The following is a 26390-nucleotide window of genomic DNA, read 5'->3' as shown; positions in this document are numbered from 1 at the left end:
TTTACTTAGTAAAAAAAAAAATCAATACGGGAGGGGAAGATCTTCAGGGTTTCTGGCCAAAACAGAAACAATTGTTATTTACATTCACTCTGAGCCAATCAGGGGCCAAACAACGACCAAGTGGAACTTGGCCTGGGACCTACTGTTGACTGATCAATAAGAGCAAGAGTGATTTGGGTTCAAGGCATGGTCCTTAAGAAAGAAATCTAGCCTGTAAACCCCAAGATATCTTGCTAGGTTTCAGCAATCAAAATTTACATTCCTTTGGGCCGAGGACCTGCAGGAAAGGCCAGAAGGAAGGAAGGAGGGAAGGAAGGAGGGCAGGAAGGAAGGAAGGAAGGAAGGAAGGAAGGAGGGCAGGAAGGAAGGAAGGAAGGAGGGCAGGAAGGAAGGAAGGAAGGAAGGAGGGCAGGAAGGAAGGAAAGAAGGAAAGAAGGAAGGAAGGGAGGGAGGGAGGGAGGGAGAGAGGAAGAAAGACTCTGGGCAAGTCACTTAACTTCTGTTTGCCTTAATACACTGGAGAAGGAAATGGCAAACCACTCCAGCTTCTTTGCCAAGAAAACCCCATGGATAGTTTTGGTGTGCTATGGTCCACAGGGTCACAAAGAGCAGGATGTAACTGAAGAAAAATTATCAGGAATTGTTTCCTTATACCAAGCTTAAATCAGCCTCTTCCTAACTGCTCGTCTCCACCCCCATTTCCCCTACAGGTGTCCTTTTCCCTGGGGTCAAATAGAATGGGTCTAACTCTTCTGGGATATAACAGCCCTCTAAAAACCTCTGGAAGATTATCATGGACTCCCAAAATATTCTTTTCTTCAAGATAAATATCAGACTATAAACCTCAAACTCTAACTCCATGGTAGTGAGGGATTTTATTCATATTTATTTATCTTCCTCTTGCCTCCTCCTCCCTCCCCACCATCACCATAACTAGTTTTGTATTTAATGAATGTGCGGACTTTCTCTGCAATCTTGCTTCTGTCTTCATCATTTGGCTTTCTCCAAAGTTAGCAGTGGTCTATCCTTCTCCTCCTGGATATGCCCTCATCACTGAGGTTTTGTGATCCTACCATCTCCTGGTCCTCCTCCTCAGAGAGAATAGCCTTTTTTTGCCTCCCTTGCCAGCTTCTCAAACAGATCTTCGACAGGATGACAGAAGACAGCAGGCACATCAAAATTCTAATAAAATTTTAATCCATTCAATTAATTTCCCTTTCAATTCAACAAACATTTATTAAATTGGCAATTTAAAGGGAAGACCTACTGGGCTGAAAATATTGTGGCTTTGGAAGATAAAAAGGAAGTTATCATTCAAGGAGAGGAAGTTCTACACTAGTTTGCCAATGCTCTTGCCATTTGGATGTATTTTTTCTTCTGACACTGGCTAGGGACCCATAAAAAACTGCAAGTTGTTGTTGTTCAGTTGTGTCAGACTCTTCATGACCCTATTTGAGATTTTCTTGGCAAAGACATTGGAGTGGTTTGCCATTTCCTTCTCCAGCTCATTTGACAGATGAGGAAACTGAGGCAAACAGGGTTAAGTAACTTGTCCAGGGTCACACAACTAGTAAGTGTCTTAGGCCAGATTTGAACTCATGAATATGAGTCTTTCTGACTCCAGACCCAGCACAGTACTCTATCCACTGAGCCACCTAGCTGCCAATGCTCATTGCCATTGCATGTATTTTTTTTCTTCCCATACTGACTAAGGGCCCATGAAAAGCTGTATAGACTGAGACATTTTCAATCAATCATTTCTTGAGCACTTGCTAAGTGAAAAGTACTATTTTTTTTAAATTAAGACTGTGCAGAGTCACATTAATGTCTAATCACTTTAAAGATTATATCTTACCTGCTTTATACCATATTTTTTTTTCAAATGGAACAACTAAACAAGGCAAAACCACTCCAGTAATCTGCCCCTAAAGAAATCCACCAACGGAGCCTCTTCTTATGTAAGCTCAAGGTAGGACCTGAAACCTACTCCAATTCTTATAATATCTTGTATATATTGCATATGTTTGTTTGATCAATTTACTCAAGGACAGAAGGAAGTTAGCATTTATTAAGAACCTACTATGTGCTATGCACTGTGCTAAGCACTTTACAGATACTATCTGCAACCCTGGGGGGCAGGTGCTATTTTTACTTCCATTTTGTAGTTGAGGAAACTGAGGCAGAGGTTGTGACCCAGGACTATACAGCAAGTAATTGTCTAAGGATGGATATAAATGCTCTATCCATTGTGCCACCTAGCTACCTTAGACAGCTATCCCTATTGCTGTTTGACATTTGAACTGGGCTAAGTGGAAAGGAATGGGAAAAACACTTATATAGCTCCCACTATGTACCAGGCACTGGGCTATAAGTGTTTTACAAATATCATATCATTTGATCCTCACTACAACTCTGCAGGATAGGTGCTGTTATGTCACTAATAGACTTTTTGTCTAAGAAATTTTGTAGCTCAGGAAATGACAGTGTTTTCATTTTTGTTCTCATTGTGAAGAATTGGTCTCTCTGTCTCCGTCTTTCTGTCTCTGCTTGTCTGTTTCTCTGTGTCTCTTTGTCTCTCTGTCTCTCTCGGTCTGTCTGTCTGTCTCTCTTTCCTCTAACTTTGGCTTCTGGTGATGGAGCAGGTCCCAGTGTACTGGAAAGAGCACTGACTATGGGGTCAGAAAATCCAAATCCAAATCCTAGACCAAGACCTTTATAATTCCCTTGAACAAGTTATTTAGACTTATCTCACTTGTAAAAGGGACCTGATAAGAACACACCACAGAATTGTTTTGAGGAAAGGCTTTAAAAAAAACCCCAAAAATAAAACTCTGAGGTGCTACTGAAATGTGGGTTATTATTAATTCAGCCTTGGCCACATTGCTCCAGGCTGATAGCATAGCTTCAAGCCATAACAAGGAACAGTATATTGTTGGGGAAGGAATCTTGTCCCATCCCCACCTTTCCCCAACCCTCCAATCCCCTAGCAACCACTAGGTCATTGGTACAGCTTCAGAGGTTTAAGCGGCAGAGTCTTAAAGAGGAACTCACCATTGTTGACAAGATAAGAGGCAAGAAATAGATACAGCTGCTCTACAATAGTTTAGAATCATCGGTGAGAAGGAAAAGAGAGGAACCAAGAAAGAGTTATCTGTAATTTGAACAACAATACAATAGCATTTGAAATGCAATAGAGAAAGAAGAAAGATCATTGAATCAAAATCTTTTTTTTTTTTTTGTATTGTGATTGGCAGAGAAAGCAGGGACATGAAGAACAATTTGGGAGTTGGGAGTAAAATCAAATAGATGCAGGCAGGAAATAAAAAAAAGTTCACATCGTAACACTAGTGTTTACAGGATTCTTGCCCTACTTCGTGTCTAGTAGAAGAATCATTAAAGAAAAAACAAGAGAGAGAAAAGGGGCAGGAAGGAAGAAAGTAGGAGAGGAAGAGAGGATATCAATTCAACTTCTGATCTTTCCGGTGCAGTAAGCGTTAAGGGGAGGAGGAGGATGACGCGGTTTGCGTCTGGAGCAGCTCCTTGGAGTCCACAGCATCCACAGCCTGAGCCTCGCCTTCCTTTCTCCCTCTGCAGACACCGAGACACAAAAGCCAGTGCGAGAGATCCAATAGCATCATGACCGAAACCACCAAGACCCACGTTATCCTTTTGGCTTGTGGCAGCTTCAATCCCATCACCAAGGGACATATTCAGATGTTCGGTAAGTCTTCCTGCCCACCCCCACCTTAACCCTCCCCCCATCCCGCCGGAACCGTTTCCTTTCCTCCCCACACCTGTGTTTTCCAATGCGATTGAATGTGCTGGCGTGTATTCCATTGGGGTGGGCGCCACTGGCCGCCCTGCTTCTCGGGAGAAAGCCACATTTATTTATTGCAGGCCACATGAATGGATACGAAGGACGCCTTTCACAGGCTTGAATAGCATCTGCTTGGTCTGAGCTCAGTGTAAACGAGTGGGTGGCGGGGGATGGGAGAAGTGAGGTTGGGGAAAAGATGGTTAGTTCTGGACTCGCAAATTCAGGTGGAATGGATCCATCGCCAAGTTGGTTTGACTACTTGGTTCCGGGGGCCCAGGATGGCGTAGGCGTGGGACGAAGGGAAGGAAAGTGTGTGTGGGGGGGGTGGGATGAGAAGGATGTTTGTTTAGGATGTACAGAGAGAGTGAAGGAGTTAATGTATTTGCACCAGGGACGAGCGAGCGGACACACACACACAGAGACACACACGCACACGCATCACAGATGCTCTGGTTATCGAGATAGGGATATCAATTCATTTAGGGGTCGGTAAAAGGTGGGAGCCAAACTGATGGAAAGAGGAAGACTGGGATGTCTAAACAACAGCTGATTTTCTTGGGATTATTGGAGGCGGGAGGTGGGAGATGATGAGTCCTTCACTGATCCGGGTTTGGATTCTGGTACCAGCTGCATTGGAAGGGGAGGGGTAGGGGTTGGCGGTAGTGGACAGCTCCTCAGGAGCCGGTGTTAATGGAATCAGTGGCAATAGTTGCGTCAGTGAAATGGGGATCTAACGAACGGTTTGAAGTTTTTTTTAATGTTATGTATTTTTACTTAAAAGGTTGGGGGTGTGGATGGGAGGGACGGAGAGAAGGAGTGGGGAGAGAGAGAGAGAGAGAGAGAGAGAGAGAGAGAGAGAAGGGGAGGGAGAGAAAGAGAGTCCATGGCTGTTTGTGGTCTGGGGTTAGCGGGAAGATCTGTGTCGGTAGGGGGTCTCGATTCACAATCAGTAGACGGAAGGCGATCTCTCCAGGCTACTATAGGACCTGCGCGGACCACAGAAATATTTGTTTTTAGGCCCTGAGGGGTGTCGTAGTGATCCAGCACTGGGAAGAAGTCGAGAACAGAAGTCGTGAGTGAACACTGTTCTCCTAGGAATGTAGGAGACTTAAGGAAAGGATTTAAAAAGAACGCAAGCTTGAGAGGTGAGGGTTTGAGGCCGCTGACCTACGTGGTTCTGAGGATAGTCGCTATCCAGAGGCTTGAGTGCTGAAACACTGGGAGAGACGCAATATTGTGTCCGGGCTCGTACACACGTGTTCAGCACAGAGATCGGGTGGGGAGCAGTTTAATGTTAGAACACGGTCGAGTGTGTATGTGTGCGTCTTTAAGGGTCTTTTACAAAGATCCATATGACATCAGCGAAGATCTGGAATATGAAAATTTAACTGCTTTGTGGAAAAAGCAAAGGGCTGATTCAGACCAACAGTATTTATTTAAAATAGAGAAGGGCGCTGGACAGAAAGGATTAGGAAAGGATCAATGAAAAAAATTCAAAGCCAGTTTCAGCGGCTCAGAGACCAGGAAAAGACATTCATTTCTGGGTACATTATACAAGCTTGAATTCCATATAGATTCTCTCATTTTATTAGGAAGCAATTGTAAAAACTCTTGAGAAGCAAAAGACTTCAGCAACAGGCTTTGGTGCAAGTATGAGGAATTATATATTAGCAACCAGTGTAAGTGGAGAGGTAAAAGGGAGGCCAGTACAAGAGAATTATCTGTCCTTATTTCCTTTCGTCCTGCCACTTCCTGTCAAGAAAATTGCCTTTCTTTAGGTCGAAATTGTGGATAATATGTATGCTATTCAACAGTTACATTTGAGAAACTTATGGTTTTTTGTTTTTGTTTAGAGAATGCGACAAATAGATTAATGGATTAAAGTATATTTACAAAAAGGTGATTTTTGCCTCCTTTAAATGATGGGTAGGGTCAAAACATCTGTGCTGACATTGTAATTAGGAAGGGAAGAATTATTTAACCATCTGAGTTTATGCTATAAACCCAGAACATATTTTGTAGGTACCACATTTTACAATGACTTTGTACCCTTACTGTTATGTTTGTCCTCAGCTACTCCAGTAAAAGTTGATCAAAGGGTATAAGGACACCCAGGAGAAAAAAAAAACAAACAAAAAAAGACACACTAAGGCTGTCTTTCAGATGCACCAAATACCTCAATCCTATAGGTTGATTTGGTCCTGGACAATGTCCCAGTATTAGTCTGTAAATTAGTCTGGATTATAATATCTTAAAAATGGTACTATACTTAGATTACAGAATTGCTGTCAGATCCATTTATAGATGGCCATTTTATGAGTCCTTAGAGTTCTTATACTAAATTATCTATCTACATATGTGTGTGTGTATAGAGAGAGCTCTGTGAGAGAACATAGATATGAAACACAAAGGATATACTGATGAAGAGAATACCCACATTGATGAGATTGCATATCTATTGAAGTAATGAAGATATACATATACATACATACATACACACATACACACATATACATATATGAATTTATAGCATAAGTTCATAAATGCATGTATATCAGGTCTTCCAAGTGGATTTTAGTGAACTTTCATTTTTTTTCCTGGTACATTCTTCATCTCTCTTCCCTGACTTTGCTCATCTCCTTCAACCATTCTATATTGATGAACTTCATTCTACTCTATTGGCCAAGTAGGATGTGATTCCTTTTAGAATTTATTCTTTGTAAGACAGAAGGTTTCTCCTTTCAGGGACAGAGAGCACCAAGGATGGCTTGCTCTGACTCCTTCCCTGGATGACTACATGCCAAATACAAGGTAAAGAACCAAGGATTCTGTCATGGGGCTGCAGCACACTGGCCAGAAGATCAGGTTGCAGAGATAAAGGACTTTCACATAGGGGATGCTGAGTAGCTGTTCACCTACAGAGAGGACAATAAAGAGGACTTGTAGTGTAGGTAGAACTAGTTAGGTACAAAGAAGAACTTGTGAAGGGAAATTTGAATGAACAGTACTGGACCAGTTTGTTAATGGAAGATGTCAGTAATATTTGGTGCACTTTAGGTCACTCTTTTAGGTGCTATGAAGACATGCATGAAAAAGATATGACAGTTACTACAGTGGTATTAAGGCATGTACTATATAGTAAAGGAAACAGGCAAAGAAAAATAGTGTGTTTTTTAAATAAACATAACAAAGGCCGTGGGATCTAGGAGAGATATTTAAGAATAGGATAGAGATCTATTTTGCTAAACCCAAAGGCAGTATAATTATTGACTGACCTTGAGAACACATGATTCTACAGTCACTATGCTTGTTCTCTGCTTCATTTGGCTTTACCCTTAACAGAATAGAATGATGTGGCACATCAATTAAATAAGATTGTTAAATATGAATTTGCTTAAAAAGAATTTCCCATTCCTAGGGAAACTTATATTTGCTTTATGAAGCTCTTTATGTCCTATTTTATCATGTAAAGTGCATTTAAAATTTTGTTTTGCAAAATAACAAAAACAATAAATGTAGTAAGATACTCCTCCAAAAAAGTTGCACAAAGCTTATAACTAAACAAAACAAAGCCCCCCCCCCCACCAAGGATTTAGCACTTAGCACATAGTAGGAACTTAATAAATATTTATTTAATGAATTAATGACTTTGAAATGAAATGGTTTTCATTGCATTCCTCTTGTTTTTATTTCCAGCTACTCTTCTTATAGGCCATAGTAAGGGAGGAAAGTGGCACTCAGAAATATAGACTATTTAAGGTTATGTTACTTTCTGTTTCTGTTAGCACTTAAATCATTCTTTATGCTTTTCAAGGGGTTTAGAAGGATCTGTATAGGTTGTTCCTTCAATGTTAAGAAAAAAATATTGGTATTGTTTTATCTGTTTGGGGTTTTTTTTTTTTGGTTATTTGTTTTGACAAAGGAGCAGAGTTGGGAATTAGTGCTATGGGAACTTTAGCTACATGGAGCTACTCATTTAAAAGGTGGAGAAAAAACAACATCATTTGATATCCATATGCACATAATAGCAGCCAAGAATATTTCAATCACAACGGTATGTGTTTGTAGAAAGAACCTACAATACACTGAGAATGTTGAATTTCATGATCTTTCCTATGTTAGCTGAGGCTCAAATCAACTTTATAACTTAGGGAGCCTGGTGGCACTTAAAATGAAGTACCTAGAGGTTAGTAAAAGAATTATATTGGTATAATCAACATTCTTAGCAAAAGTTCTATATTGATATAAGCCAACATTCTTTTTGTATTTGGACTGCTGTACTTGTTAACCAGTTCCAGACACTGAATAAAGTTGAAAGCCTAGGAGAATTTTTTGGGATGGGGTCGGTGGGGAGAATAGGAGTTGCAGAAGACAAAGAGAAGGAATGGTTAATGGGGTTTGACTGTGGGAAAAAATAGTGTAGGTAGAAGATTTGGTCAAGGCTGAAACATTTTGGATGCTTTTGTGATAGCCAAATTATTGATTTCCCATTCCCTCTCCTCCTCCACCCCCACAATTTCAAAACATTTTTAATTTTGAGGGAAAAAAGTTGAATTGAATATTTTGAATAGACAAAAATATGTACTGTTTCTCATGGAAAACAATGAATGGAACTAGATGCACTTTGGGAGACTGGGGGAAAAAAAACCACAGTCCTAGTTGCTTAAGTCACACATGCAGTAGTAAAATTTATGATTAAAGAAGCTTGAATAGCTATCTATATCTATATGTTTGTGTATGCATATAAATCCCAGAAGGAGGAAAACCTCTTTCTCATCTTTTGCGTGTTTATTATGATATGCCAGATTCTAAGGAGAAAAAGATATCCCAAAGTATAATAACTTCTTACATTCTCTAACAACAAATTTTGCATTCATTACCTTATTTGATACTTAATAACCACCCTTTGAGATGAGACATGTAAATGTTGTCATTTATCCAAAATCACAAGGAAGTAGCAGGCAGGCTTAGAAACCAGGTTTCCTGACTCAGTATTCTCACCTAAGAAGTCTCTTTTCACCTCTCTTCTACCTCCAAATATTGAAGAACATGAGGAGGGAAGACTCTTTCTACTTAGGATGTGTTTATTTTGCAATTAACAAAGGTAATATTTCAATAACCTAAAGCAGAAGTATCAAACTGGCAGCCCCCCAAACTCACTAACAGCCTGAATCACATTAAAATGTAATTGGAAGATATATAAAACAATAAATAAAAATACAATACAATATTAATTTTTGGTTTTCTAAGTCAATAGGGCAGTCAGCAGAGATCCATTTCTATTTGACTTTGACATCACTTCCTTAAAGGATCTAGAAACTCATCAACGTAGGTATTCTTTCCCTGAATATAGGTCACAATCTATTCTCTCCTTTTTATCCTATGTGACTTTTGTCTATGCCTTCCCATACGTCTTCCACACTTAACATATTGGGGTTATCCACAGGGTCTCAACATTATGTGAGTACCAGTATACCAGGAGAATATTGCTACAAAAAACCCAGATTTTTGTTTTAGGGAAAATCTTTGACAATCAAATGCTATCCAGCCTACTCTCTTCCTTTTATTCAATCTTGAGCCTAATATATTATTAATTTTCAGTGTCTGCTTGAGATATAAGTTCTAATGGATCTGCTTCATGAACTGTCTATCCTACTGCATATCATAATCTAAACAATAGACATTTTTTAACTACTTAGTTTTTCTTGTTTGGATTGTTATACCTGACTCTTGGGTGGTTGTAAGCCCCACTGAGTGAGTTTTGCCATGTATCTGAGCTAGATGCCATCAGCATAATATGATCTGCAAATAATAGCATTTGGAGGACCTCACCATCTATAGATAATCCCTCTTCCATTTGGATTCTGTGTTGCACATCTTCCATGACAGTGTTTTTCACTTTTATAAAACATATGACTTTCTGTTTTATGCCTCACTTGATATTAATAATCAGAGGTTTATTTAAAAAAAGTAATCTCTGCTACATCTATCAAGGAATCCTGTATGTGCCTCCTAGATGAGGCATAAGAAGCACCTTGAAGGCTATATATTATTCTATCAAATCAAATACTTTTTTTAGAGTGAATAAACAAAAAGTACAGTGGAATTCTGTATTTTCTGTCTACTGTTCCAGTCAGTTCTGTATATAGATAGACAGATTTTGCGTAATGTAGAAATGTAATTTTTAAAAGCTTGTTTGATGCCTTCTAGTACCTTTCTTCATCAAAGGTGTCCTTAATATGTGTGTAGATCAGAGGTGTCAAACACAGAGGTAAAATTATTTGGGGGATTATTTACTGAGAAAGCTTGAAAGTCCTCTATTTTATTGAAAATCCATATTTTGCCTTGGAACATGATACTCAGTTTTGCTGGGTAGGTGATTCTAGGTTTTAATCCTAGCTCCATTGACCTCCGGAATATTGCATTCCAAGCCCTTCGATCTCTTAATGTAGAAGCTGCCAGATCTTGGATTATTCTGATTGTGTTTCCACAGTACTCAAATTGTTTCTTTCTGGCTGTTTGCAGTATTTTCTCCTTGACCTGGGAGCTCTGGAATTTGGCGACAATATTCCTAGGAGATTTCTTTTTGGGATCTATTTGAGGAGGCGATCGATGGATTCTTTCAATTTCTATTTTGCCCTGTGGCTCTAGAACATCAGGGCAATTCTCCTTGATAATTTCTTGAAAGATGGCATCTAGGCTCTTTTTTTGATCATGGCTTTCAGGTAGTCCAATAATTTTTAAGTTATCTCTCCTGGATCTATTTTCCAGGTCAGTGGTTTTTCCAATGAGATATTTCACATTGTCTTCCATTTTTTCATTCCTTTGGTTCTGTTTTATAATATCCTGATTTCTCATAAAGTCACTAGCTTCCACTTGCTCCAATCTAATTTTTAAAGTAGTATTTTCTTCAGTGGTCTTTTGGACCTCCTTTTCCATTTGGCTAATTCTGCCTTTCAAGGCATTCTTCTCCTCATTGTCTTTTTGGAGCTCTTTTGCCATTTGAGTTAGTCTGTTTTTTAAGGTGTTGTTTTCTTCAGTGTATTTTTCAGTATTTTTTTGGGTCTCCTTTAGCAAGTCATTGACTTGTTTTTCATGGTTTTCTCGCATCCTTCTCATTTCTCTTCCCAATTTTTCCTCTACTTCTCTAACTTGCTTTTCCAAATCCTTTTTGAGCTCTTCCATGGCCTGGGACCAGTTCATGTTTTTCTTGGAGGCTTTTGGTGTAGGCTCTTGCACTTTATTGACTTCTTTAGGCTGTATGTTTTGGTCTTCTTTGTCAGCAAAGAAAGAATGCAAAGTCTGAGACTGAATCTCCGTGCGTTTTCGCTGCCTGGCCATATTCCCAGCCAACTAACTTGACCTTTGAGTTTTTCAGTGGGGTATGACTGCTTGTAGACTACAGAGTTCTATGTTCCACGTTTGGGGGGGAGGTGCCAGCTCTGCCACACCAGCACTGCTCCTTCCCCAACCCCCAACCCGAACTGGGCTTAGATCTTCAGCAAGCTGTGCACCCCTGCTCTGATCCGCCACTTAATTCCTCCCACCAGGTGGGCCTGGAGTCGGAAGTAACAACAGCTGTAGCTGCCCCACCTCCGCTGCCCCCGGGGCTGGAAGCCGAACTGCGAACTCCTTCTACTCCCACAGCTTTTCCCACTAACCTTCTCCGCAGTCTTTGGTGTTTGTGGGTCGAGGGGTCTGGTAACTGCCACAGCTCACTGATCCAGGGCGCTAGGGCCCCCTCCGCCCGGCTTCTGGTCTGGATGTTCCACACCGCTCAGGCTGGGCTGTGCTCCACTCCGTTTCCAGCTCCCAGCTCCCAGCTCCGTGTGGGATAGACCTCACCCAGAGACCATCCGGGCTGTCCTGGGCTGAAGCCCTGCTTCCCTCTGCTGTTCTGTGGGTTCTGCCATTCTAGAATTGGTTCAGAGCCATTTTTTATAGGTTTTTGGAGGGGCTCCCTACGGAGCTCACTCCAGTCCCTGCTTACCAGCTGCCATCTTGGCTCCGCCCCCCCTTGGGGGATTATTTAACAAAATAAATAAAAATATAATGAGACATAGATAATGTTAATATGTGGTTTTTAAAGTCTATATATGGCCTACAGAGATCCTCATGTCAGGTTTAGTGGCTGCTATTTCTATTTGAGTTTGATACCACTGGTGTAGATCATTCTAAAGATTTTGTAGAGATGAGAAAATGGGTCAGTGATTAATTACTGGTGTCCTTTTGATGTCTTTTTTTGGGTATAATATCATCAGTGATTTCTTCCAAACACTTGGTATGACCCATCTTGAGAACAAGTGCCCTCAGGACTGTGTTGCCTCAAACATGGACCTCTTGTGTGCTCCTCTGTTCTGACCTAGTTTCTTTGTTTTCTTTAATGCCATTTCTACTTCCTCATTCAGCCCTTCTAAATGTAGTATGTCTACTATCACTGATATGGGAAAAACTGAGAATGTTAGAGAAACATTGACAAATCTCTTCATTTGTTGATGCAGGACCATACATGTAGTGTCTCTAGAAAGGACATTAGAGATCTTGTTCCATTGCCTCACTTTATAGATGATGAAAATTAGACCCAGAGAATTAGTGACTTGTCCAAGTTGGCTTGGGCACATAAGAAGCAGAGTCAGGATTTGAACCCAGGTCCTCTTTTTCCTTATATCTTGCCATCCTCCTTAAATGTTCTTGGGATGAACTGGCTTATTTGGGTCTTATGGCAGGCTTTATGCAAACTCATTTTTCCTTCCATTGCTTTTTACTCTTATATTGATGATCTTGTTCATAATTTCCATCAATCCCCTCTATAAGACTTCACAGATGAATTTATATTTTAAACTGGTATTGCCTTTGGCTGGTATAATTCTTTACTTGTCAAGGATCATGTGATCATAGAATTAGAACTGAAAGGGATCTTAGGGAACATCTAATTTGACCCTTTTTATTTTGTCGATGAGAATGCTGAGACCCAATACAATGCACTATGATACAACAAACATTTATTAGGTGACTGTTATGTTCCAGGCACTGTGTTAAGCGCTGAGGGTACAAATAAGAAAAATGAACTTCAAATTTAATGTGGGTTCTTTGAGCTGCCCTCAAGCCACTTAAAATTTAATGGAGGAAGACAACACATGAAAAGAAACTGGAAAGGGGTGGGGGAGGGGGAAAGAAGGTATGGGGAATGATGATGATGATGGAGTCAAAATGAAGGAGTATAGTTTGTGGGAAATGCAAAATTAACCAAGTTTCTTAGCACTCTTTAAATGGTGACTGGGAGAAATTTTTCCTTTATTCTCCAGGCCACCAGTCAGAGGGGCAAAGGCAACTGAGGGTACTGATGACTTGTAAGTAACAAAGCTGATGCAATCTCTGTGAGGATTAGTTTCCTGGTGATGAGCTTTTCCTGAAGGGAGGCATGGAGAGGCATGATAATGATGGAGTGAAATCCAAGGAGTGCAGCTGATGTGAAATGAAGTCATATGACTTGCCTAAGGTCTCATTGATATGCAAAAGTCAGGATTCAAATTCAGGTCCTCTGATTCAAAATCCAATGCTCTTTCCTTTAATACTTGCCTACCTGAAGTAATTTCTAGGCTCTTTTGTCCTCTTCATTTTGGTGATTTATAAAAGGAAATGGTGACAATATGTGTCAATATTTGTTCATTTATCCATTTCTTATTGGGAGGGACATCATTAGCTTTTAAAAATAGGTCAGGTTAGAGCTGTTTTTATTGTAGATCATATATTCTTAACATCTTTACCTTAAAAACCTAGTGTTGATTAGCAGATCTGGAAATAACTCATATCTGTGCCCAGTAATTTTCTGTGTGTCAATTTCTTTTTTTATGTATGATATTATGAAGTTATGTCCTATGCCTTCTGACTCTTTTTTGAAGAAGTATGAGGTTATGGTGTAGTCTATAAGCCATTAGCCTCTTTTGTTTCTTGATCCTGAATTATATCTTCTAACATAGTTTCTACAATCTGTCCCTACATTCAGCTTTTCATTAAAGTCACTGAGTGAAGCTATTTCATACAGTGTGTGTAAAAGTTTACATTGATTTAACTTAGAGATCTTCATATGATGATAGGTTCATAGATATAGAGCTGGAAGGGAATTTACTTTACTTTTCACCAAGTCTTATACAGAATTACTCTACCTCCTCTTCCTCTGAAACAGATTTTGGTGCATAAGTTTCAATTATCTTCATAATTATACTTTTGCTTATGCTCATCATGAGCATTGCAAGGTGAGATAACCAAGTATCTCATAAGATGCTTGTTTCTTGCTACCTTTGGATACATTCTAAAATAGACTCTGCCATATTGTTTATTTGCCTTTCCTTGGAGAATCTGTGAGCCATCCTCCAATTTAGCTGTTACTTTCTTGCCTCTTCTGGTTTCTTTTATAATTAGAATTTCAAAAATTGATGTGATTAAATTACATCTATGACTTTTGAGATCTTTGTCCAATGGCCAACATTTTGAATACTAATGATTATGTTAATGTTTACAGATTGTATAAGGGCTATGAGATTCTCAGCACTCTCTGCTTTCTTTTCCACTGTCATGGTACCCATGGCAGAATGGGAAGACTGGGGTTAATTTTGTATTTTTGTTTCATGGATTGCTGGAGCTAAAGATTTACTATTTAGTGGCCAAGCTAGCTTGGTTGAAAATTTTTATATATAATCAATCAGGTTCTCAGATATGATCTGTGGCCCAACATCCTTAAAACCTTTCTAGCGTAGTAGAAACTTTGAGTACTTATGCTCTGCTGACAGCCTTCAAAATTGAGCATCACCTTCATGGCATGATGAAACAGATGAGTAGGACTTTTGTGAAAGAGAAAGAGGAACTTTCGAATTTATTTTCTTTTGTGGCTTAGAATTTAAGACCTATGTAATATATTCCCTAAATATGGGGATACAGAAGGCTGTATTAGAAAGAATAGTAACCTGGAAGTCACTGAGGCTCAGGTTCTAGTCCCTGCTCTGTCACTGTGAAGCTTGGGCAAGTCTGCTCTGTCACTGTGAAGCTTGGGCAAGTCTTTTCAATTTGCCATGCCTCAGTTCTACTTCTCTAAAATGAGGGGGTTGAACTAGATTGGGGATTCTTAAACTTTTTGTTTTATGGACCCTGTTGGCAGTTCAATGAAGCCTATATAATCCTTCTCTGAATAATGTATTTAAATGCATAAAATAAAATGCATAGGCTTACAAAGGAAATCAATTATATTAAAATGCAATTGCAGACATATTTTAAAAAATAAGTTAATGGCTCCCAAGTCAAAAACCCAAGGATTAGATGATATCTAACTTCTTTTTTAATTCTAATTCTCTTTGAGTAGTAAGCTGGTAATCTCCAGCATCAGTTTCTTGTTTTTAAAGTATGTTTGCCAGAGGATTGGCATTTTGTTGTTAGTTTTTAAAATGCACTTATAATTGTAGGTTAAGACTATATCTGTAGAACAATTTAATTGGATTATAGAATGCAGAAGCAATTTGACCCATCCAGACATGATTTGCTTTTCCATATTTACATCACATGATTCTACTGGCTAAAAAGCTCTTTAATTCTCTATCCACATTTCCCCTCTATTCCCCTCCTCCAAAAAATAGGGTTATGTTTTCTAACCAAAGAAAGGATGCTAAGGAAATGCTTTACCTAGACCAAGAAGCTCCTTGAAGGTTAAAACATCTGAAAGGGAATTATTTCAATTAAAGGTCTCAGCAGGATCCAGTTGGATTGTTCTGAGCTACATGTCCAAGAAAGGCATAGAAATCCGTTGACTTTATGGAAATTGGGCAATAAAAGTAGTAGGAAGATTTTATCTTTTTTTTGTAAAAATATAGATGAGGCCCTAGAGTCAGTTACAAAGAAAATCTTGAATCTGGGTAATAGGATGCTGCTGGCACAGTCCCATAAGCAATTCTAGTAGCTGCCCCTCACTGTGGTAGCAGCCGGTAAACTTTAATGGATAGGTTGGGTTCTCAAACCTCTGGCTGTGATAGATTTCCTCTGATGGAAATAGCACAAATGATGCATGTTAATTGACATGGGCTCCAAACCCAAAGCTCTCTCTCCCTAGGATACCAGAATGAAATAAAAAAACAAAAAACTTGGTCAATATACTGATTATTTTGTTCATAGAAACAATTCTGACTGATTTATATCACCCCCCCCCCATTTTCATGTCCCCCTTATCTCACTGATTTTATGGGCTTTTTTTTTTTTTTGGTTAGAGTTATGAGATTACCATTAAGAGCAAAATCCTTTCCTTTCTGAGATCATTTCCAAATCAAATAGCAAATCACAACAAAGACAATGGTGTGGAGGTCTCGATAGCTTTCCTCTCTTTTCTTCCCCCTTTGCATGGTTCATTTTAGCTGTTCACATCCTTTATGCTTGAACCTCTGTGTTTGGAGCTATCAGAATCAGGAGGATTATGAACTCACTGGAAAAGTTTGAATTGTTGCTTATTAGGAATACCTTTTTTTTTTAAGTATACTAATCTTAGTGTGCTATTTCTACACAAATCTACAAAACCAAACAGGAAAAATGAATTATTTGGCTTACGGAGATGAACTGAAGAGCAATACCTGTCAGCACTTGAGTCTAGGATTCTCCATTTCAGTGACATTCTCTGATATTGGAGGGGAAATGCCAGGGACAAAAGGGAAATAGGTTTTATATTGCTTTATGATTGGTGCTGCCAGAGGCTGGGAGAGTGATCTTTGGATGTCTATACAAATAAAAGAGAAATTTATGTGTGTATGGGAGTGGAGGATGAGATCTTAAAATACACACACACACACACACACACACACACACACACACACGTTCACGACCTCTACTTAAGTTTAAATACTATAATTTTTATAACTCTTTCAGCCATGAGTACAGTGTCCTATATTGGGTAGATATACAATAAATATTTGATGATGGTGTCAAATACAAGTCAATGCTTTTAGGTGTTGTTGTTTTTTTAAAGAATTTTAGTTTGCCATGAATTGGCAATAAAAATTATAAATAAAAAGAAAGAAGATTAAATCCTATTATAAATACATCATAATAATGAAAATTCTTGTAGAAAAATTTCCAAAGACCCCTAATTTCAAATAATATTTAATACAACAAAAGAAGTCACTAGGTTCTATAGATTTTGCTGTAATTGAACTTGGCCAATACAATGTTCACACATTGTTATAGAGAGTATTTGGCTTTATTATTTGGATATCTTTAATATCCATTATATGGCTGCTAGGTGACACAATGAATAGAGTTAGTCCTAGAGTCAGAAAGATCTGAGCTTCAGTCAAGACTCAGACATTTCCTATCTATTTGACCTTGGGCAAGTCACTTAATCTCTGTTGGCCTTAATTTTATTCAATTGCAGAATGGAGGTGATGATAGCACTTACCTCCTAGGACTGTTGTGAGAATCCCACGAGATAATATTTGCAAAACACTTAGCACAGTGCCTCACATGCCATAGGTGGTCTATAAATGCTTATTCCATTCTCCCTTTAAGATCATAGCCTAAGATTCATTCATTACAGTTGTATTGAGAGTCTGTAGCCTCTAAAGTGTTGTGGTAGATACTGAGGAATACAAAGATGAATGATACAGTCTCTGCCTTCAGGGAGTTCTTCTCATAAGAGGAACAAGACATATATACAGATACATGCAAATACAATACAAGAAGTGATGAAGTAGATTCACCAGGGCTGGAGGGGTTCCAATTGTTATCAATGAGTTAGTTTAAATTCATCTCAGCAACCTAACAGATAGATTCAAAAAGGCTTCTAGCCCATAACTGTTTTCATCAGACTGCAAAGAATGGGATACTATCTTCCTTTATTGAGGCCTTGCTCCCCACTGCTTTCTTCAGTCATGTCTTCTTGCTCACCCAGATCTCTAACAGTTCTATAGCATACTCAGAATTCCCCTAGAATAAAAACACACTTAGGAAACCAGCATCAAAAGGACTATTATGAGAATAGACTTCCTTTCACTATGCTTTAAGCCTGTTTTCATATTTCCATTAAACTCGCTGGTCATTCTCTAGAGTGTCTTGACATTTGGGAATATCCTAAAATGGATGTTTTGTATGTGGGCCTGTGCACATGTGTGCATGCATGTGTTTGAGTTCCTTTGAATTTTTAAAAAGTGACCTTTTTTTGGTCAGTCCAGTCAAAATTTCACCCATAATCATCCTACTTTCCATCTGTGTAGCACTTTTTTATTTTGCAAAGTATATTAATGTTGAATATTTTATTTGATCCTCACAATAACCGCTTGAGATAGACAGCACAAAAATTATTGTCTACATTTTACAAATTATGAAATTGGGGCTCAGAGAGGTTAATTGACTTCCTTAAAGTCACATAGCTAGTTTATAGTGGAATGGGGGGGAAGAGAGGGGACTAGAACTCATAACTTCTTGTTCTTTCTACTACATTGTATTGCCCAAGTATTTTTGGCCTCAGTTCAACTAAATTTAATTAAATAAACACATTATATTGGGTTTGCAACAATAAAAATTAAACAGTTCCTGCCCTTAAGGAACCTACATTTTATGGGGGGAGGATGGAGAAGAGGAATACAATGTGAACAGATAAATACAATAGAGGAAAAGAGAAGGAGGGAGTGCTAATAACTCAGGATATAATCAAGGAAGATTTCATGAACTTGTCATTTAGCTGAATCTGGGAGAAAGATGATTCTAAGAGGTAACTATGAAGGGAGTGCATTCCAGGTTTGGAAGAACATATGAATATAAAGATGGCCACATTTTTAAACCTCTGATTTACACCTGGTCCAATGGCCTATCTTAGACAGGAGTTCTAAGAAAAGGTTTATGAGCAGCACGGTTATTTTTCGTGACCTGGAAAGTTAAGCATGTGGTTGGCATCAACTGGGGTACAAAGATGACAAAAGATGAGAAAAGTCTTTGTTGGAATAGTTATAGAAAATGAGTATAATTGTGTATTGTAAGCTGTGAATGAGTACAACCATTTTGCATAGCAATTTGGAATTATGCAAATAAAGTGGCTAAAAAGTTTGTATCCTTTGACCTAGAGATTCCACTGCTAGGCATGTATACCAAGGAGATAACTGATAAAAAGAAAGTCCCCATCTTGTATACATCAAGATGTTTGTAGTAGCATGTGTGTGTGTGTGTGTGTGTGTGTGTGTGTGTGTGTGTGTGTGTGTGAGTGTGTGGTAGCAAAGAACTAGAAACAACGTAGATGCTCATTGATTGAGGAATGGCTAAATAAATGGTGGTACATGAATGTAATGTGCCGTAAAAAACAAAGATTATACAAAGAAACGTGGACTTTCACAAACTGATGAAAAGTGAAATAAGAAGAGCTAAAAAAACCAATCTACACAATGACTGGAACAGTGTAAATGGAAAGAAAAGAACCACAAGTCAACAAAAAATAAATGTCGCAAATTTATAATGAACGAGTTTGACCCTGAAGAAGAGAGATGAGAAGACACCTCTTCTGCCCTAACCACGCATCTAACACTTTTACAAAGATGGGAGGTCCGTGGGTGTGAAATATTCCGTATATTGTCAGATTTTTTTTGCCTATTGATCAGTTTTGCTAATGTTTCTCTTCTTTTTCATCCCCCCTTTTTTCTCTTCTTCCTCTTTTAAAGAAAATTCTTTGTTTTAAAAGGAAATTGAAGTAACAGAAAGATAAAAGATATCAATAAAATTTATTTTAAAAAACAGTCAACTGGAGATTTTGCATCAGCATATTAACCAACACTTTTGGCAGTTCTTCTACTTATCATCCTGTATTATAGGTTGGGATTAACGAATTTCCTAAGCTTATTACTTGATATTCAGTATAGTCGGCCCTTTTTTGGTCCCGAACATAGCTCTGTCAAGTTTCAAGGGCCACCCCATTGTTTGACTCTTGAATTTGGTGAACAAGTCTATGTTCATCTTATCCATCCTTCAGTGATTTTATAGACATGAGGTAGGGTGGAGCAGTGGAAACAGCACAAGATTTGGTGAATGGGAACCTGGGTTCTAACTCTAAGGTCCGATACTTATTTTCCATGAAAAACTTAACTAAGTCACAACTTTCTGAACCTCAATTTCTTTACTTGTACAGTTAGGGAGTTGGACTAGGTGTCTGGCCTCCAGGACCATTCCACCTCTAAATCCATCATTCTATTCCTTTTCTTTCTACATGTCAGATTTCCCCAGAAGTCAGGACCCAGGCAAGAATCTCTCCCTTTGCTGGCCAATTTTTGCTCCAGTGGTACCTGGGAGCATCTAGGGCTCCAAATGTTAACATAGAGTATATTTCCATTCTAGAAATAAAACTGTGGTGCTCAATGACTCTTAAATTATTAGTACATCTGAACCCTTTCTCCTTCCCAAACCATATCTCTCTGCTGTTGCGGAATTTGGTTTCTCCAGTATTTTACTCTCCAAGATTCTTCCAACCCTTTATCTCCTAACCCACAGAGAGGTGGCATGCTCATTCCCACAATCACTGAGATTAAACTCCATCACTAACTATTCATGTTTCCCTTGAAATATTTATGTACTGTTAAATATTCAGTAGTGTTTGGTACATCACATGAAATATGGAATCTTTAAAATAAGTCACAAGTTGGTTTTTTTTTTCATTCAAAGAACTGCATCCATTTTGAACTTAAATTAAGAAAAAAGACAATAAAGTATTGTGTGTATAAATCACAGCCCTGATTATTCCATTTAAAATGAACCTATCTTGTTTTCTACCACTTTAAAATTATTTACTTGTTCTGCCCCCTGGGGGATTGATGCCTGTAGATAATATAGGATTTTCACATGCCACAAAGAATGCTGATGAGGAGCAATGGGCAATTTTTTCTCAGGTTTTTCAATTACCTCTCTAGTTCACTGACATGGTAATAATACAACTCAGAACTAAGGAACTGAGCTGACAGTGGCTGGGGCATGCACTGGGTGTCTCTGGATCTGTTTCTTCATCTGGAAAGTGGGATTATTGACACTAACCTAGGGCATCTAGATGGTATAGTGGATAGAATGTCGAGTCAAATCCAACCTCAGACATTTACTAGCTGTGTGACCCTGGGCAAGTCACTTAACCCAGTCTACCTCAGTTTCCTCATCTGTAAAATGAGTGGGAGAAGGAAATGGCAAACTACTCCAGGATCTTTGCCAAGAAAACCCCAAACAGGGTCACAAAGAGTCGGACATAACCAAAATGACAACAACAAAACTTCTTTTAAGGGATGCTTCTGAAGGGCTTTTACAATATGCTGGAAATCCATTAGAAAAATGAAATGTTGCTTTAAAAATGAATACAAAAAAACCTGAAGTAATCTGCATGACCTTCTCTCTAGAAAGTAAAAATAAGGTTTAAATAAGAAAGGTCTGCCCTGTGCATTAGAAAAGAAACAGTAGGTTCTGTGAATGGACTCTACCTGGATCTCATAATTTATAGCTGGAAGGAATTTCAGAGGTTATCTAATCTAATTCCCTTATTTTCCAAAGAAGAAAACAGAGGCATATAGAGGTGAGGTAACTTGTCCATGATCACACAGATAGTGAATGACTAGGTCCTCTCATTCCAAAACAGATTTCTTTTCCTCATACCATACTGCTGCCTCTACATGTTATAACTAATTTTTGACCATAGACAAAGGTTCAACATTTTCAATTGTATAGACATCAAGTCAATGAAGACTTGGATAGCCTCTGTTAAACACTTATCATGTTCTATTTTAAATTGTAGTTATGTATATATCTCATCTCCACTACCAGATTGGAAGCTCCTAGTATTCAGGGACTGCGTTATATTCTTTTTCATATTTTTTTCAATGAATAGTATACAGCAGACACACCAGTGCTTGTGGAATTGGAGCATACATACTAAAAATTAAATAGGGAGCTGAAAGTGCATACCCTCTTCACTCAGGCATTTCCAAGTGTTTTAATTTACAGTGATCATTAACCAACCCATCAAGTTAATACTGGACATTACCTCTTACTGACTATGAGCTATAACCTCTGTTCTTGTTTCTAACTATCCTATATACTTATCCCTTCCACATTGTCAGTCAGGGTTGCAGTGCTCCCACAATCTAGAAGATCTGCATGAAATTTTTTGGCTTTCCCTTTGTACCAGAGAAGAAGACTGAATTATTATGGTATTAAATACTATACAATACAATACTATACATATATTTTATGCATGTCTGTGTCATCTGCTTGTTTTTGCATATTTTCTGTGGCTTCTGCAAAACTCCCCCCAAATTCCCATTTAATTTCTTAAGCCAACCCAAAGTATATCAAAACTGCAATGGGGAAAGTCACAATGTGGAAGGGATAACTGTATATGTTTTATCTAGTTCATTACAATGGCCACACACACTGGCTCTGCGATCTTGACCAACTGAATGTCTGCTTTGGTTAGATAACTGTTGGACTTCTTGCTCCACTAGACAACATAGTATAGTTCTGGTCCTACCAATAACATGCTGTGTGATCTAGACCAAGCTGTCCCCCCTCTATGGGTCTCCCGTTCCTTCACCTGTAAAATGAGAGGATCCTTTCCAAATCAAACATTCTAATGTATCCAAATGGGTTCTCATAAGCAAGCCCAACAGTGTTTTTCATTTCATTGCTCAAATGCAAGGAAAGCTGCCCCAAAATGAAGATGAATATTTATGATTCTTTCAAGAATACAAACTGGATTCCTCAGGCTATTTGGGAACTCAGATTATCTTGTTTGTCCAAAATAAACTGGATCATTGAAGAGGCTTCTTTTCACTTGGGGGCATGTAGATACAACTCTTTCAAAATGTAAACATGTATAAAAAAGAAAACTGCTCTGTCTTCTCCATTCCTACTTATGCCTCCTTGTGACATTACTGTCTACCCCTTCACTACCTTTGCTACTGGAAGGTCACAGGTTTGTTTTTTTAACTGTTTTCTGTCACTTAAATTAGTCACTATCATCCTCTTCCATCCAGATGACTTATAGGACTCAACTGGTTCCACCAGAAGATGCTAGTCAGACCTGCCCCAGGAGTGGCTCTCTCCAGCAGGAAATATCTAAGAGACAGGAACTCTCTCAATTTCAAGATTTCCTGAAGGCTGAGCTTGTTGTTCTGAATACCTAAGTTTCTAATTCTTCTTTTTGCTTTTTATCTCTGAATATTCCCTGGTTCCTGACCAATTGCTTTCTTTGAACTCTGATGTTTCTCTCTTTACTGTTTGCTCATCACATGCCTCGTTTCTGACTCACTATCTGCCTTGACCTCTAGTACCTGCTTTCTAATTGTGAGTTCATTCAATTTAACAAATGTTTGTTAAGTGTCTTCTGCACGCATGGTGCTTTGCTGGTAGTGTTTAACAACTAGCTCTGGAGTAGGGGTGTGTGCATGGACATACTTTTAAGTTTAATCGACATTATTAGCTTTTTACTCATCACTTTCTTAAATCTAGACAACCAACAAAATAATAAATTAGCCCTGATTTAGAGTGAGAAAAATGATTATTTCTTTCTTATATTGAAGTAGGACTAAAAGGGTTTCCACTTCCCCATCTAGAAATCAATCACTGCGGGCAAGACTTACCCAACCAGGAAGGCTAAGATCTAATCAAAGAATGTAAAGAAATTCTAAGTAGCTGAATTGGTGGATTCCTGCTCGTTGAGTTTAGTCAGACAGGTTTGGGGTAGAAGTGGATTCCCTCTTTGATGTGGATGTTGATTAGTCTCTGACCAAGACTGGTTGATCAGTGTCATGTACCCCAAGACCCTCATTAGAATAGGTTCTTCTCTCATTATAATATTATAATATTCATTCTCTCAGTAATTGTTAACCAATCAGAATTGATTTCTACCCTCCACCCTCTTCCAAGGGCATTGAGTGGGTTCCATGATTTGTCTTTGGTCTAAGAGAGATAGCCAAATGCCCATCTTTTATTAATTATTGCTAGCATGATCAATAAGATGATTAGTTACCCAGAAATTACATCTCTCAAATTTTTTAAATGTCATAGTAGGTTCACAGTTTTCTGATGTGTCAATGCTCACATTGAAAATTTAACAGTCTGCTCTGGCTAATCCATAAGAGATGGCTCAATGCCCTGTTCCTTGGGCACTGTAGATATAATGAAAAATGACACATATCCTATTGTTTTATTCATTCCCTGCCCCACAAGTACCTAGCATAGTACTCTACATGAGTAAACATTTAATATCTGTTAAACGGAATTTGTTGAGAGGAGTTTATAATTGAACAGGATGATAAATTTAGAACTAGGAGGGACTCAAGAGGTTGTCCACTCTAACCTACCCCAGACTCCATTTTACAGATAAGTAAACTGAGGCCTAGAGAGATTGAATCATAGGGAGTTATAATATTCATTCATTATGTCAAGAAATACTGAGTTCCTACTATATGCAAGGGATATAAGCATCAATAAGACACGATCCCATCTTCATGGAGTTTATGTTTTAGTTGGAGAGAGAAGATAAATACATAAACAATTATAATACAAGGTAGTTGTATCTTAAATAGGGTTATTTTAGAACAGTGGTTTTCAAAGTGTGGGTCCTGAGGAAACTGAGAGCCTTTCATGGGGTCTTGGAGGTTAAAACTTTTCATATTGATACTAAAATATTTTTATTTCTAATACATAAACATTGATAAATAGAACTCACATAAAAAGAAGCTCTTTGGGGAAGTCCTTAATAATTTTTAAGAGTGTAAAAAAGTTCTGAGACCCAAAAAGTTTAAAAACTACTGCTCTAGGAGGCTGAGAAAGCTATCCTAAACTCAGTTTCAGAGATGGCGAAAGGGACTGACCAAACTCAAGCAAGTGGTGTATATGTGTGTATGGATATGGATACGTATGTGTATGTGTATGTGTATATATATGCATATGCATGCGTGTATGTATATTTGTATATGTTTATAGGCATAGGCATATATTTGAATATGTATGCACACAAACACACAATATAATGCATTTATATATGTGTCCATATATGTATGTGTATATATATAAACACATAAATATGCACATGTATATATAAAGCAACCTTTAAACAAAGTTTAAAAATTGCTGCTCTAGAAGGCTGAGAAAAGTGTCCCAAACTCAGTTTCAGAGATGGTGAAAGGGACTGAGCAAACCCAAGCAAGGGGTGTGTGTATGTATATGTATGTGTATGTATATGCATATGTATATATTTAGAGGTATAGGCATATATTTTTGAATATGTATGAATATAAACACACACAAGATATTTACATTGTGTATATATATGTATGTATAGATATACATATAAATATGCATATGTGTATATATAAAAAAACTTTAAACAAAGTTTAAAAACTGCTGTTCTAGGAGGCTGAGAAAACTATCCTAAACTCAGTTTCAGAGATGGTGAAAAGGACTGACCAAACCCAAGCAAGGGGTGTGTATATGTATATGTGGGTGTAAGTATATATATAGATGTATACGCTTATAGGTATATAGGGATAGGCATACATATAAATATGGTACATATATGCATGTGTATACATATCTATAAATATGCATGTATGCATATATGTGTATATATGTATGTTTGTGTATGTATATGTGTGTGTGTATGTATGTATGTATGTATGTATAAAACCACCACCTTCTTGGCATACCCTTGTTCCAGACTATAGTTTGCTTTCTGGTCTTACTTTTTGTTTATATCCTTGCCTTGGTTCTTCTGATTTTGGCTTCTTGTCCTTTCTCCATGATCCATTGCCATCTGTGTTCATGGTTCTTTTAAACTTCTCCTATCATTCATTCCATCAGCGATGGTGTTCACAAAAGATCAAAGTTGGGTACCAGTTACCATATTTCTTCATTTAAAAATTTTGATGTTTTATGTTGTATCATATTTATTTTTAATATATCTCTCCCTAATCCCCACCCAGCTGTCTTTTTTTTTTAAATGAAGATTAAAAAAGAAAAGTGGGGAAAAAATCATTCAGCAAAACCAACCAAATATGACAGCAAATGCGATATCCCATACTCACAGTCCCTTGTACTTGCAAAGTAGGGAGAAATGCATTCGTTTTCTTAATTCTTCTCTGGAGTCAAGCTCAGTTATTATAATAACACAGCATTCAGTTTCATCTTTGCTTTTATATTTTCCATTTCCATTGTAACAATCATTGTGTATGTTGTTTTCCTGCTTCTACTTGTTTCAGTCACTTTAAGTTCATATAAGCCTTCCCATTTTTCTCTGAATTCCTTGGAACATGTGTGATCCTATGAAGACCATGCTTCCAGGGTCAGAGAGGGACATTGTACTTAGGAACCAAGTGGAAGAATGACATTCCTAAGCTACCAAATCCTTTGGTCAGTTTACTGTGGTGTATGTTGCTACCCCTGGCTATTGCTAGAGAGTAGTGGAGCTACAGAAAATCTAGCAGGAACTTGAAGGTGGAGCCAGCTTTGTATGGCCTGGCACATCTGAAGAAGGCAAAGTACAGAAAACCGTGGGAAATCTTTTTGCAGAAGATAAATTTTCACT

At 38.2% G+C, this 26390-nt stretch overlaps 1 protein-coding gene across 1 annotated transcript in view; it reads left to right on the top strand.

Moving 5' to 3' along the window:
• The first annotated feature begins 3636 nt into the window (after positions 1 to 3636).
• NMNAT2 (nicotinamide nucleotide adenylyltransferase 2) overlaps positions 3637 to 26390 on the top strand; it is a 195776-nt gene continuing 173022 nt past the window's right edge. The window contains exon 1 of the mRNA XM_036755511.1: positions 3637 to 3721. Coding sequence (XP_036611406.1) covers positions 3637 to 3721 — 85 coding nt within the window. The remainder of the gene's footprint in view (positions 3722 to 26390) is intronic.

This window comes from Trichosurus vulpecula, chromosome 4 (genome assembly GCF_011100635.1).
Source record: "Trichosurus vulpecula isolate mTriVul1 chromosome 4, mTriVul1.pri, whole genome shotgun sequence".
Taxonomy (NCBI): domain Eukaryota; kingdom Metazoa; phylum Chordata; class Mammalia; order Diprotodontia; family Phalangeridae; genus Trichosurus; species Trichosurus vulpecula.
The sequence above is the reverse complement of the archived record's forward strand: the minus strand, read 5'-3'. Positions and strand labels throughout refer to the sequence as shown.